General features: G+C 43.1%; 1 protein-coding gene across 2 annotated transcripts in view; it reads left to right on the forward strand.

Annotated features, from left to right (window-relative positions):
• Nucleotides 1-835: 835 nt before the first annotated feature.
• The window catches only part of POU4F3 (POU class 4 homeobox 3), a 151,534-nt gene continuing 137,781 nt past the window's right edge, over nt 836-14,588 (forward strand). For both annotated transcript variants that reach the window (XM_068277544.1, XM_068277546.1), the window contains exon 1: nt 836-1,040. Coding sequence is in view for 1 of the 2 variants with exons in the window: in XM_068277546.1 (XP_068133647.1) it covers nt 1,023-1,040 (18 nt within the window). In the remaining variant the exon portion in view is untranslated. The remainder of the gene's footprint in view (nt 1,041-14,588) is intronic.

Raw genomic sequence — 14,588 nt, forward strand, 5'->3', positions numbered from 1 at the left:
GCGCACGCGTCAATGCAACCTCATGTGCGGACGAGAGACCCGTCCTCGGCGTGCTAGACGTCCGAGGCACGGGAGCGCTGCTAGGTAGGGAGATAGAGGCAGCAGCAGTGGCGGCGTAATTCACCGCAGCTGCCTCCACAGTATTTGTTACACCACCCTTGTGAATATATCTTACTCATACCAATTTTACCTCTTACTCATACCAATTTTACCTAACGATACTGCACCACCAGGCTCCTGGTCTCTCTCATTGCAGAGCCTTGGCGGCTGGTGTCTCAAATGGAATCATCCCATTTTATTCATTATGTTACTTTAACTACAGTTCCTCTTTGAGCTCATTACTTTGAAGAACCCCTTTCTCAACGAATAGTAAATTCTCCTTTCCTCTTACCTATACCTATGTTGGAAATGATAAATCTAAACATTTATACATTATTTCACATTTTGATTACTTTATCTGTCCACTGTCTTTGCTTACATCCTACTTCTATCTTCTTTATTCCTATTCACTCTGCAGTACTCATTCCTGGTATGGATGTCTCTGTTTCCTGAAGCTTTTTATTTGTGTCTGTCACACGTCACCATTTCTTCACCCTGTACCCGCTTTTTTTTAGATTTGTGTCTCCTGGGACACAACAGAAGAATACGCTGCCGCTAGGGTCTATATTGAGAGCACTGCTTAAACTGTTTAGCTATGTTAATGTGCAGATAAACATATTTTCTGGCAATATTTGTCTTGACCTTGAGAGATGCACTTTTATGAGATCTGATGTATATAACACCTAATATTATGTGTATAATGCATATTTATTTCATTTTTACTTGCAGTCTAATATTATTGATGGAAAACTCTGCCTCCTTTCTCTGCAAATAAAAAAAAAATCACTCTTCTTGAAGCTTATTGAAAATAACCAGAAGAATGTCGCCATTTCTCTGACGGCAATGTACTAAGATACGTTCATTTAAAAGGGACTTATACGGAGTTGATGATGTGGATGCACAGAAAGACCAGAATGTTTTAAATGAGGCACCAGGAAAAGGTAACTTAAAGAAGCACAGTAGTGACATGTAGTAGAATGTAGATAATTATTCAGGATACTCACTTTTGCATTAACTAGCCTGGTTTCAGCATCAGAAACTCTACCTATATCTATATACTGCTGTATATTGGCTTGTAACTCCGCCCTCTCAGTGATGCTTAGCCTAGGCTGATTGGCTATACGGAATTCTCTCCCCCCCCCCCCCGAGCATCCTGGAAGACCAGGTATTATTTCTACTCGTTTTGGAACATGGAGTAAACAAACATTCTGTGCAGTGATGCACCTGCCAGCAGTGAAGATGACACCATCTGTGATAAATGTCAGAATGTAAATAAGGGGGAGGAAAGATTTTACAATGGAGGAACACTGACTAAATCATTTATAAATTAATATTGTAAAAAATAAGCAGTTTTATTCATTAGAAATTTGATAACGGTTAATGTTATCTCAGAGAGAGTGGAAATAGGTTTTAAAGAGAATCTGTACTGTCCGATTTGTACAATAAAAACATACCAATCGAGTCACTGTGATCTCCTGGATCCCTCTTTGCCGTTCCGCCGCTCCCCACCACGATCCCGGCTTTTAATCGACAGTTTTAGGCAGTGTTCACTAAAAAATATGGCCGCTAACCAGGAAGTGATGTATGTGTAAATATATAGATATATACACACATGTACATACACTAATATGTATGTATGTATGTATGTATGTATGTATAGCTATACATATAGTTACAGTATGCTACAAGTTTTTATTACAAAGTGAATTATCTGCACACCAGTCTGGGATTCTCAGTTTCTCAGCATTGGCAGCTCCCTCCCCCCTCAGACAAGCTGAAATTGAGAGCAGAGACCTGTCTGTGAGGGATAAAGAAAGCACACACACAGAGCCTGCAGGGGGCATGGAGGGGGCGTGCATAACTTCTCCCTATCACAGTAGAGGCAGGGCATTCTTCTCTGGGTCGACGAAGCTTGACAAAGAAAAGAAGATTAGATATATTACAAAGACAGTGCAACTAGAAAAGGCTGCAGTAAGCCAGGCCACATTAGAAAAGGTACAGGAACTTATAGGATAGAAGAAATAAGGCTGAAAAGTTTGTTACAGAGTCTCTTTAAGGTGGGGTACCAATATTTAAGAATGTATAAGTCTTCAGCCAGCTATTATTAACCTGTAAGTTTAACTTCTGTAGTAGGAAATAAATTCCAGGAAATGCTAAATATCAACAAATATGTCATCTAAAACAGTCACAAATGCACACATTTGTAAAACAGAAATAAAATAAACATACTAACTGTTGTTGTATTCTTCATATACACTTAAAATATCAGTCAATGTTTGATACTTTAGAAAGTTCTTAGGACGTTCAAGTGTACCATATATAAGGCCAATTATCCAGCAATTTATTCAGGATTACCACTTTGATGTTAATTATCCTGGTTTCAGCATCACAAACAATTCCTATATCTATATACTGCTGTACTGTACAGTGGTATGTAACCCTGCCCTCCCAGTGATGCTTAGCCTAGGCTATTTAGATAAACAGAATTCTCCGCCCAGAACATTTTGGGAGACCAGGTATTATTTCTACTGGCTTCTGAGCTCTCAGTAAACAAACATTCTGCAGAGTTGCACCTGTCAGGACTAAAGATGTTGTTTTCTGTTATAAATGTCAGAATGTAAATCAGGGTGAGGAAAGATTTTACAATGGGCAAACACTGACTAAATAAGCTGTATGTTCATATGGGAGGAAGTTGGAGTGCCCAAAGAAAACCCCCTAGGATTCTAGTGCTGTAAGGGGAAAGTGACTGGACTATCTACTATTTCCCCATTCTGTTCATATTCTCCTTCCTTAGTATTAAAGGGGTTTACTATTAAGTTTGACTTTGAAACCTTTCCTGTGTAATTTGTATTTACAGCAAATGCTAATGAGGATGAGGCTAAACATGTCTTGGTGATACAGATGGGACAAAACATTGTAGTGTAAGCTGCAGTATACAGTACATTAAGATTTTGTATTTGACTTCAGGTCCACCTTGACGGACAACTATCATAAACATTTCTAATTTTTAAAATACAGTGGAACCTTGGTTTGTGAGCATAATTCCTTCCAGAAGCATGCTTGTAATCCAAAGCGCTCTTATATAAAAACAAATTTCCCCATAAGAATTAATGGAAACCCAGCTCATTCGTTCCACAACCCAAAAATAGTTATAGTAAAATAGTATAAAATAAAAAGATAAACAAGACTTTCACTGTAACAGAATCATTGCCATCTGCTGGCTCACTCCAACCTTTTTGTGTGTGTGTGGCTTTAACAAGGAACGTATCCAATGTCAGTTACTTTTGAGGACTTCGTGGAAATGTGACTTTGCACAGTCTCCACAATCAGCGTAAGAACAATTAAGTACAATCCTGCCGTGCCAAAGGGGGAAGAACTATCGGCTCAGTTGTGATAACTTGGCGCATGTATACTTTTTTTTTGCTTGTATATCAAGACGTGCTTGTATATCAAGTAAATATTTCACACATTTTTGCTTGTATATCAAGTGCTCTTAAACCAAGTCACTCTCAATCCAAGGTACATACATATAAATGTACATTTGTCCCAAAAAATACACTATAGATTACTTTTTTTCCCTAGGATGCTGTCACCTTCAGTAGCAAGACAGATCTGTAAGGTTTTGGAGCTGTGAATAAAGAAATGTTTGTTGATAAATTGACTTGTGTGAGTCTACTGGGGGAGGAATTCCACCACTGCCTCCCATTGGTTTTTAAAATATTTTACTCTACCTTTGGTTCCTCTGTTATATTATCTACTGTGCACCTACTAAACTGCAGTATCTCTGTCCAACTGCCAGAATAGTGTGCAAATGAGTAGGGAAGCAGACTGACATCTTTGTATCGATCCTTTCCAGGAAATGCTTTTGTATAAAGGTAATGCTGAGAATCGTCCATGAGGAGATGGACTAGTCCAAAATCTGTCAGATTTGCTGAGCTGTTTGCTACCTTCTGTAATTGACAGTAACAAAGGAAAAAGTAATTTATAGTGCATTTTAATCTGGGAGAAATGCAAATGTCATATGTATGTCTTTTAAATTTAACAATTTTCTGTGATCGTGCTCCTTTAAGAGTAGAAGAGGGACAGAAGAAGTCAGTAACCTACCAGTGACACTGCAGCACATTAAGCACTTTCTAGATGGCTTCTTTCGCTCAGATTGTCATTGTAATGCTACATGGGTTGTTGTCCGTTTTAAGTAATTATAATTTAATATTCTGAGCACCTTATGCCAATAACCTCAGAACGCTGTCCCTGTGATTTATTTAAATTCCACTAAATTATACATATTTTGCACTTTAGTAATTCATGTGAAAATTATTTGGAGACATTTTACTATAATGCACGGAAGCATGGTCTCCTGTGGCTACAAATACATGGCACAGCCGTTCCCATCCTCTCCCCGGTTTGTTGTGTTACTGTAGAATATCTTCACTTAGGTCAAGCCTAATGGCCGTGCCTAGTTTAAGCAAACATTTGTGATGTGTGATACGAGATCTCAGTGTTGTAAAACAAACTGAAAATAGGTAGAAATCACTTTTATGTTTTATATCAACTACTGAGAACCTAGAAGTGGCAAACCAGTAACTTTTTCTCCTTCCATTTAGCTCTGCTTCTTTAGCTGAAATATGCTTATTCAGTAGAATCCCCTTATAGTAAACTCCAAGGGACCGGGAAAAGTGGTTTACTGTATCGGAAGTTTACTACACTATGTGAGTATTTGGTGTAACGGTAGTACTTTGAGTATAGCACAGGAATTTAGAGACAGTATAGGCAATACTGCTCTAAAGATAAGGAAACCTTCCAGTAGCCTGAGACTCCCCAAGGGTCGGAGTCAGGCTGGATGAAGGAAGGTTCAGAGAGTGAGTGACAATGAAGACCAATGTCACTGAGTGATCTGGAGACTATCTCTTAATAGTAGAGATAGCTCTCGTGGTCGGGCAAGCCAAGTCGGCAACACACGGTCAGATAAGGTACATAGACAGAAGGCTGATGCGGTATCCAAGGCAAGCAGGGTTTGGCAACAGAGTATCAGATGTGCGAGGTACCGAATCAGAGATCAGAGAAGTAGTCAGGAAAGCAATAAGTCATAACAGATATCAAACAATGCCTAGTCTGGGTGTGAGGTCCTTGGTCTCTACACCCTGGAACTAGTCTGATGTATAACAAAATGGTAACACAAGTTCCCTAGTCTGGGTGTGAGGTCCGTGGTCTCTACACCCTGGAACTGGTCTAAGCATAAACAGATTGATAACACAGGTTCCCTAGTCTGGGTGTGAGGTCCGTGGTCTCTACACCCTGGAACTGGTCTAAGCATAAACAGAATACAATACAAGTAATCTGGCTCAGTGTGAATTCCCAGGTCCACCTGGTTCAAACACACTGCAGGATCTGACTAAGGTCTGAGTGCTTCCACGTAGTGTTCGCAACGGCAGACAACTTGTGACTGGCCAGCAGCAACTATATATAGTGTAGCGCTCTCTAGCGCCACCTCTAAGTGATGGACCAATAGAAACTTGCTCTGGCGTCAGCTGACCAGCCTGGTCAGCTGGTCCCCTCTTGGCCGTCATAAAAGTTCTGCCTCTCAGCGCGCGCGCGCATTCCTAAACCTGTGTGAACTTACAGACTCAGCCACACCAGAGGCACGTTGCTGCGTGCAAACCGCCGCGCTGGACGTGGAACCAGCCGCCTTACTGTCGTTACATGCGGCAGCTTTTCCGCGTTCTGCCATGTCACTAGATGCACGCGGAACGCCGCGTTGGACGCAGAATCAGCCGCCTTGCTGTCAGTACACGCGGCGGCTTTTCCGCGTTTTCTCACAGTTTTACAGCAGTATACACAGCTTAAAAACTCCACCCCAAACCACCTTTATGGTAAGGATCGTAAATAGCCAGGGGGTGTGCAGCCGGTCCAGTAGCAAAACACATGTATACAGTTTAGTACAAAGGAGTTGGTCCAGGCACTGTCCCTTTAAAGGCTTTATTCAAATCACCATATGTCCATAGAACAATACATTCCCATACATACAATTGCGCAGGGTACATCTGACCTATGTCGTAGAATGGTGGAGGGGTGGTGGGGAAGATGGTGACCAGGGGATGCAGGATGGCACTACAGCCGTTTTGCGCCAGTAACTATAAAGGTGTGAGCGAATGTTTGTATTTTTGGGCTATGAGTAAGGACATTGTTGTCCGAAACATGTCAGCATTTTATTTCTGTCTTGTGGTTGCTCAATAAAATCGTTTGGATGCTACCCGTCGGAGGGCGAATGTTCCTTTTTTTCTTTGGCATTGCTGTCTGAATCCTGCACCTTGACATGAGGAGAGCTAGTGCAGCAGTGTTTCTTTTACTTTATTAATTCAGTCAGTTTTCCTTTTTAATGCTTCAGCAAGTGAGCACAGTATCTAAGCTAGATGACAATGCATAATCTTCAACTATGCAGGGATTTGCATGCAATAGCTTGCACAGGAAGCATAGATCTCACTAGTTACTGCAAATACAGTACCGATAGTGTGCTCCTCTGTCCACATTTCTGTGTACCCTGGATGATGCTGTAGCATTGCAGCCATGCACAAGCAAGTCACAGATGACAGGCAATTTCTTCAGTAAATCAGGCTGCAGCTGACACAGAAGCATAGGTCTCACCGGTTGGCGCTTTTCAGGTAATCCATGCAGGTCCTGCGTAGTGTGCAGATAGCGAGGAGGCTACAAGTGGCTACCAGCCTGTCCACTGACCACAGCTCATGGGTCTCCATCTGACATATGACACATTCACCTATCCACTTTCCACTCTAGCCGGATACAGAATACCACAGGGGTAAAAAAAACAGGTTTACTATAACAGGATTTGTATTATATCAGAGTTTCCTATACCAGTCGTTACTCCCATATACTTATTATGGTACTTGGCCAGGACCTGGACAATTAGTTTAGTACAGGGCTGTGGAGTTGGAATTGGAGTCGGAGCAATATCGGGTATCTGGAGTTGGAGTCGGTGGTTTCATAAACTGAGGACTCCGAGTCGGGAGTCGGAGCCATTTTGGGTACCTGGAGTCGGAGTTGGAGTCAGTCTGTAGCTTTCTAAACTGAGGAGTTGGATGAATTTTGTACCGACTCCACAGCCCTGGTTTACTATACTCTAATGTTTACTGTATCAGAGCTTACTATAACAAGATTATACTGTAAGCCCCTAAGCTCAGGACATTGCTTTTTACCTATACATAGAAGCTAAAACAACACAATTGAACAAATAATTTAAATATACATTCAAGAGGTTGTGTTCAGGAGGAAAGCTATATGCAGACGCTCAGGGACATCTCAGGTGAAATTCTAGTGTCAGTACAGGTGCTCTGTGACATTATTTAGTGATCTGTTCTCTCAATCATTCGGCACCTCCTGCTCATACTCCACCTACCCTTCCCCAGCCTCTCTCCATAGAATAGAACAGGCTACTTGACTACCCTTGACAATGATCGGTAGTTTCTGAGAGATGCCCTCTTTGTAGAGCTCTGGCCTCTCTGACATTTCGAACATGTTAAATTGTGAAGATTTCATCTTACCTGGCCTGCAGTGCTGTACCTGTGCTCCTTTCTTCATGTCTGAAATTCCTGCCTCCATTCTCCATGTCCTGCTGCATCTGGCTGTACCTGCAGGTATGATAATATGACCCGGGCTCCTCACTGGATGATAATGAGAGATGATAGGTTGAGAGGTTAGTGTTAGGCATAGTTATAGGTGGGTTATTGCTAGTTGATAGGATTAGAGGTTAGTGTTAGGCATACAGTGGGATGCAAAAGTTTGGGCTTAATCGTCATGATTTTCCTGTATAAATCTTTGGTTGTTACGATAAAAAATGTCAGTTAAATATATCATATAGGAGACACACACAGTGATATTTGAGAAGTGAAATGAAGTTTATTGGATTTACAGAAGCTTTGCACAGCGTCAGAGTAAAAATGCCCGGGCAGATTTCTACTGTGCAGCTAAAAATGAGTCTTGGGTAAGAAAAATAAAGTTCTGATGCTTGAAGCCTTTTCGGTGCTGCTGAGTAGATTTTTAGTCTTGAGGTTCACTTTAAGTTAGATGGCAATAGTGGTATGCAAAGTGCAGATGCTAAGCCATTATTAGAAGATCATTAAAGATGTTCAAAATAGCAGCAACACCCAGCGCCCAAATAACACGCAGCTTTTTTTAAGTGTGTGCCCTCTGCTGCCTTCAGACTGTCAGAGCTCCCATGCACTAACACCCGGTAACACAACACCCACTTTATGGGCAGCTCTGACAGTCCAGAAGTAGTAGAATTGCTGTGGTCACTCTCTCTGAATGTCTGCATCCAGTAAATGCCAGTGCATGCTTGCAGGTCCAGGGCCAGGCCAACATATCAGTCTGGGCATACATGTAGAAAGAACGCTGCGGTAATTTGAGCGCAAGAGTTAGCCTTTAGTAGAATATCAGTAAAATTAGTGATAATATATAATTAGGCAATGGTAATGCTGATAAATTCTGGTAAATTTTTAACTATCAATAAACCTAACCCTATTCTTACACAAACACTCCCCTTATACCGATTTCTAACACTATCCGCCCCCCCTCACCCTTCGATGCCTGACCCTAACTAACCCCACGCACACACACTGATACCTAACCCTAACTGACTCCCCCCACAGTAAAATCCACCCACATTTAACACTAACCCTAATCCTAGTCTCAAGAGTCCTCCCACTACCTATGCCTAACCCTGACCGACCCCCCCCCCCCCTTCATGTCTAACCCTAACCAAGCCCTTCCTTGATGCCTAATCCTAATTGACCCTCCCCCCCCGTCAGGCTTGTCTGGTCAATGACTATAGGTCGGGCTGTATGCCCATATGACTGACCTACAGCCTAGTCTGTGAAACCTGCACAAGCTCCTACCTAACACAGAACTACAAATAACCCTGCAGGTAGATGTAGCATACAGACTGACAGATAGTAATCCACCAAACAGAACCTGTAACTATAGCAATACAATGGGCATAGTATTCACAAATATAATAGTCACCTGAGGCCTGGAGGATGAAGCAATCCAGATCAGAGTCAGGCGACTGTAAGCAGATTCTAGGGTGGTTATGCAGTTCAGACACCATAAGAGATAGCGTGGTCAATACATTACAATGTCGATCCAGGCAGCGTTCATGCAAGTCCTTCATCCAGGCAGGGGTCGATCCAGGTGGCTAGCAGGCAAGTCCAGGTACAGAAGCAGAGTCGGCAAAGGGTAATCCAATAAGTAGCATAGTCAGGATACAGGCAGTGGTCGGCAACAGGAATCAATCAGGCATGGTCAGGATACAAAGCAGAGTCGGCAACAGGAATTAATCTAGGGTTTAAACGTAGTCAAGATACAAGGCAGAGTCAGCAACAGAAATCAGAATGGATTGTGAGCACATACCCAGCAACAAGCCAACAGCTAATGCTATCACAGGTGATAACTGGGGGCGCTAACCTGACTTAAATACAAGTACTAACTAATCAGAAATCAAATAAAATTGAAAGTAACCAATAACATCTCAGCGTGTCAGCAAGTCAGCTGACACACAATACACACGTGGCTAATGTTTACATCGGTGTAGTGCGCCCTCTGCTTGTCCGTTGAGGGTTGAGCGCCATGCCGTGCGCCAGTGATGTCAGCGGCCTACCGAGACCCAGAAGCCTGAGCCGCAGCCCGGGTCTCAGCGTTCCGCCGACATGTATGTCCAGGAGGTCTTACACCCCCGCTGATTATATATATTTTTATCTGGCACAGAACCTACAATACTCTCTGGGTGCCACTATAGCCACAATTAACATTGCGCTCTATGCAGCATCCATTTTACCATAGCGCTGCTGGTGTCCAAATTACCTGCTTCAAGGTCTGTACCTTCCAGCCCTTTCTAAATTAGCAGCTTGGTTTTCTTTATTGAAACAAATGGCAAAAGAGACAAATATTTCTTTAATCCTGTTTCCATGCTATGTCATATTAGTTATCTACAATAGTACAGGAAGCCAATCCAAAGCAGAGGAATGTAGAGTGTTTTTGCTGGCGGAACTGCCAAAGACATGGCCCAGCGGATTCTCCTATTTAATAAAACATAAGAAGACAACAGAGAAAGGTCTGACATCCTACCTGGGACTTGCAGCGCCATGGCAGCTAATATGCAAAGTGTGGCCAGCAGGCCCTCCCTTTTTCTGAACTTTCCTAGGCCTAGTCTGTGGATGTATGCCTTGTGATGGTAATGGCAGGTGACAGCACAGTGTCATCTCTACTCTAACCTGAGTGCTGTATTTCATTCCAAAACTGAATGCGCTGTCTTAGCGAGATGAAAATGATACAAATTCTAACATAATGAAAGCTTTATTTATTTCAGTCTTTCTTCTGCCCTGCTATCTCCATAGAATATTCACATTCAGCGAAATATAATCTCCTATGATGTTTTGTTCACCAAAGTATTTGGAAATCATAATGACTTTTGACTTTGTTATAATTTAAACCGATACTCAGAATTTCATGTCAGAAAATTAAAACAGGGATGCTGCTTCCTGCTCATACATTTTACATAAACATTGGCTTTAACACTATGTTGGGCTGTTATAGACTTACAGTGGGTTGCAAAAGTATTCGGCCCCCTTGAAGTTTTCCACATTTTGTCACATTACTGCCACAAACATGAATCAATTTTATTGGAATTCCACATGAAAGACCAATACAAAGTGGTGTACACGTGAGAAGTGGAACGAAAATCATACATGATTCCAAACTGTGAGGGCATCAGAGGTTGTCTAAGAGAATATTGGGAGCAACAACACCGTGAAGTCCAAAGAACACACAAGACAGGTCAGGAATCAAGTTATTGAGAAATTTAAAGCAGGCTTAGGCTACAAAAAGATTTCCAAAGCCTTGAACATCCCACGGAGCACTGTTCAAGCGATCATTCAGAAATGGAAGGAGTATTTCACAACTGTACACCTACCAAGACAAGGCCATCCACCTAAACTCACAGGCCGAACAAGGAGAGCGCTGATCAGAAATGCAGTCAAGAGGCCCATGGTGACTCTGGAGGAGCTGCAGAGATCTACATCTCAGGTGGGAGACTCTGTCCATAGGACAACTATTAGTCATGCACTGTACAAAGTTGGCCTTTATGGAAGAGTGGCAAGAAGAAAGGCATTGTTAACAGAAAGCATAAAAAGTCCAGTTTGCAGTTTGCCACAAGCCATGTGGAGGACACAGCAACCATGTGGAAGAAGGTGCTCTGGTCAGATGAGACCAAAATTGAACTTTTTGGCCAAAATGCAAAACGCTATGTGTGGCAGAAAACTAACACTGCACATCACTCTGAACACACCATCCCCACTGTCAAATATGGTGGTGGCAGCATCATGCTCAGCAGGGACAGGGAAGCTGGTCAGAGTTGATGGGAAGATGGATGGAGCCAAATACAGGGCAAACTTGGAAGAAAACCTCTTGGAGACTGCAAAAGACTTGAGACTGGGGCGAAGGTTCACCTTCCAGCAGGACAATGACCCTAAACATAAAGCCAGGGCTACAATGGCATGGTTTAAAACAAAACATATCTATGTGTTAGAATGGCCCAGTCAAAGTCCAGATCTAAATCCAATCGAGAATCTGTGGCAGGATCTGAAAACTGCTGTTCACAATCGCTGTCCATCTAATCTGACTGAGCTGGAGCTCTTTTGCAAAGAAGAATGGGCAAGGATTTCAGTCTCTAGATGTGCAAAGCTAGTAGAGACATACCCTAAAAGACTGGAAGCTGTAATTGCAGCAAAAGGTGGTTCTATAAAGTATTGACTCAGGGGGCCGAATAATTACGCACACCCCACTTTGCAGTTATTTATTTGTAAAAAATGTTTGGAATGATGTATGATTTTCGATCCACTTCTCACATGTACAGCACTTTTTTATTGGTCTTTCACGTGGAATTCCAATAAAATTGATGCATGTTTGTGGCAGTAATGTGACAAAATATGGAAAACTTCAAGGGGGCCGAATACTTTTGCAACCCACTGTATATCCTCTGTGATTGTGTACTTCCCTGCATGCACCGTTCCTTCACTGAGGTTTCTCTGAGCTGTACAGTATGTGGAATAATTTATTGTTCTGTGCCCATTACAATACACACAAGAAGACCCCTGTGACTGCAGATCACCCATGGTGGCCAGTATGTAGCTGACTGAAAGACTACACATATAAAAATAAGCTTGAGGAATAAAATGTGAGAAGGAGGATTAGAAAAAGACAACACATGTAAAAATAAGCTTGAGGAATAAAATGTGAGAAGGAGGATTAGAGATGGTTATTCATTAGGTGCTAATAATTTTGTCTTGCATACAGTGCAGGATTTCTAGAAAGAGAAGAAAGGCCTGGGCCTAGGGCAGCTTCTGCTAAAGCGTGTTGCTAGACATGGAAGAGTGGTTGCTGCATATGGACAAATAGGTTGTCAGTGGCGGCGGAACCTGGCATTGTTTTGCGTACGTCGCTCAGCCTAGTGGGAATGGATGCCCTCCGTTCCCATAGGCTTCCACTGTGTCTGATTTGCTGCGCCATCACATTGCGGTTACGTAAAAATGCAGCAGGCTGGGATTCTGCATTTGCGGTCCAGTTCACGCACATTGCATTGTTCTGATTGACAGTGTAAATGCAGCTTATTAACAATATAGGATGTGTTTACCGTCCAATTTTGTGGTTTCTTGCATTCCGGAAACTGCTGCATTGTGTGTGTGTGTGTGTGTGTGTGTGTGTGGATTCGCACATGTAATGCAAGTGGATGGGCCTGTTTCCACTGTAGCGTTGTTGAGGTGCGTTTTTTTCAGCGGTGAAAAAACTCACAAAAGAGCCGCAGAATTCGCCTGCGAGTGGAATGCATGCGAATCGTATGCAATGTATTTAATAGGGAAATCGCATGCATTTTCCCCATGCGTTGTTTGCCGCGAATTCGCATGCGAATTCGCATAGGTACCAATGTAAATTCACACAGGCAGTGACATGGTTAAAATCGCATATACCCTCACCTATGCGAAATCGCATGCGAATTCGCGGCAAAAACGCATGGGGAATTGCATCCGCATGAGATTTCATCAGCGGTGGAATCCAGGCGATTCCGCACCGCAATAGTGGAAACGAGCCCTCAAAGTAACAAAATCAATAAAGCAAACATTTCATTATACTGTACTGTAGATTGTTCTTCTGTTAGGTAATATGAAGCTGTAAGCTGTTATAATTGTATACTCACTGTTTCTATATATCTGCCTGACTGTTTAGCTCACTGCCTGACAAATTACCTTTGTAAACAGAATATAGCATTTCTTATCTTAGTCAACCACTGCTCAGCCTCCGCGGAATCTGACAGGAAGTTGCATCATGTATACATGTCCAAACTGCTCCCAATCGATAACTGGATCGATTTTCCCATGATAATGTCAGAAAATCGATACTCTTATCAAACTGGAGCCGATCAGACATGACGGTGAAAATTGTCCGATTCCTGTAGATCGGACAGGAAATAGCATCATGTGCACCCACAGGCCTGCCATCAGGGGGGACAACAAGGAGTCCCGTGACGGGCTCGGGGCCTGCAGGGGGGCCCCGCCCGCCTAAACACCCCCCCTCGCCTCTGGACGTCGCTGCACTGCCTGCATCAGCCCTCGATCAGCGGGCGACCACTGTGCGGGCGCTAGGACCTAGCGGACACCGCACTTATATGCGGAAGTGACATCACTTCCGCATATATAGAGCATGGTACGTCCGTGCGCCCGCTCTAACTGGTCGGGTCGCCCGCTGATCGAGGTCTGATGCTGGGCTGCTGCTGTGAGGTGAGGAGGGAGCCCGTCACTCACTATCTAACCTGGGGGGTCCCTGTCACTCACTATATTACCTGGGGGGCACCTGTCACTCACTATCTAACCTGGGGGGCGCCTGTCACTCACTATCTAACCTGGGGGCTTCTGTCACTCACTATCTAACCTGGGGGGCGCCTGTCACTCACTATCTAACCTGGGGGTCCCTGTCACCTACTACCTAATCTGGGGGTCCCTGTCACTCACTACCTAACCTGGGGGTCCCTGTCAGAATTCAGAATCCAGGTGAGAGGGGTCTACCATATTAAGCCTATTTATGTGAAAATGCTGTCTATTTATGTGCCTCATGACTGCTGAATTTGTCTTGTTGGGGGCCTAATGATTGCTGAATTTTTACTTGTTGGGGGCCTCAAGATTTGTTAGGAGCCTCAAGATTGCTGAATTTGTCTTGTTGGGGGCCTCAAGATAGCTGAATTTGTCTTGTTGGGGGTCACACAATTGCTGACTGTGAGACTATGGGAAAAGCTGAATCATCATCATATGAGACAATAGCATTCAATCTACCATTTTAGCTTTTTAAAACAGAAAATAAAACTGGGAGGTTCTCAAAAAATGATGGAGCACTTCCTCCTTCCGGCTTGAAGGAGGAAGTGCTCCATAGTG

Source organism: Hyperolius riggenbachi, chromosome 3, assembly GCF_040937935.1.
Source record: "Hyperolius riggenbachi isolate aHypRig1 chromosome 3, aHypRig1.pri, whole genome shotgun sequence".
In the NCBI taxonomy this organism is placed as follows: domain Eukaryota; kingdom Metazoa; phylum Chordata; class Amphibia; order Anura; family Hyperoliidae; genus Hyperolius; species Hyperolius riggenbachi.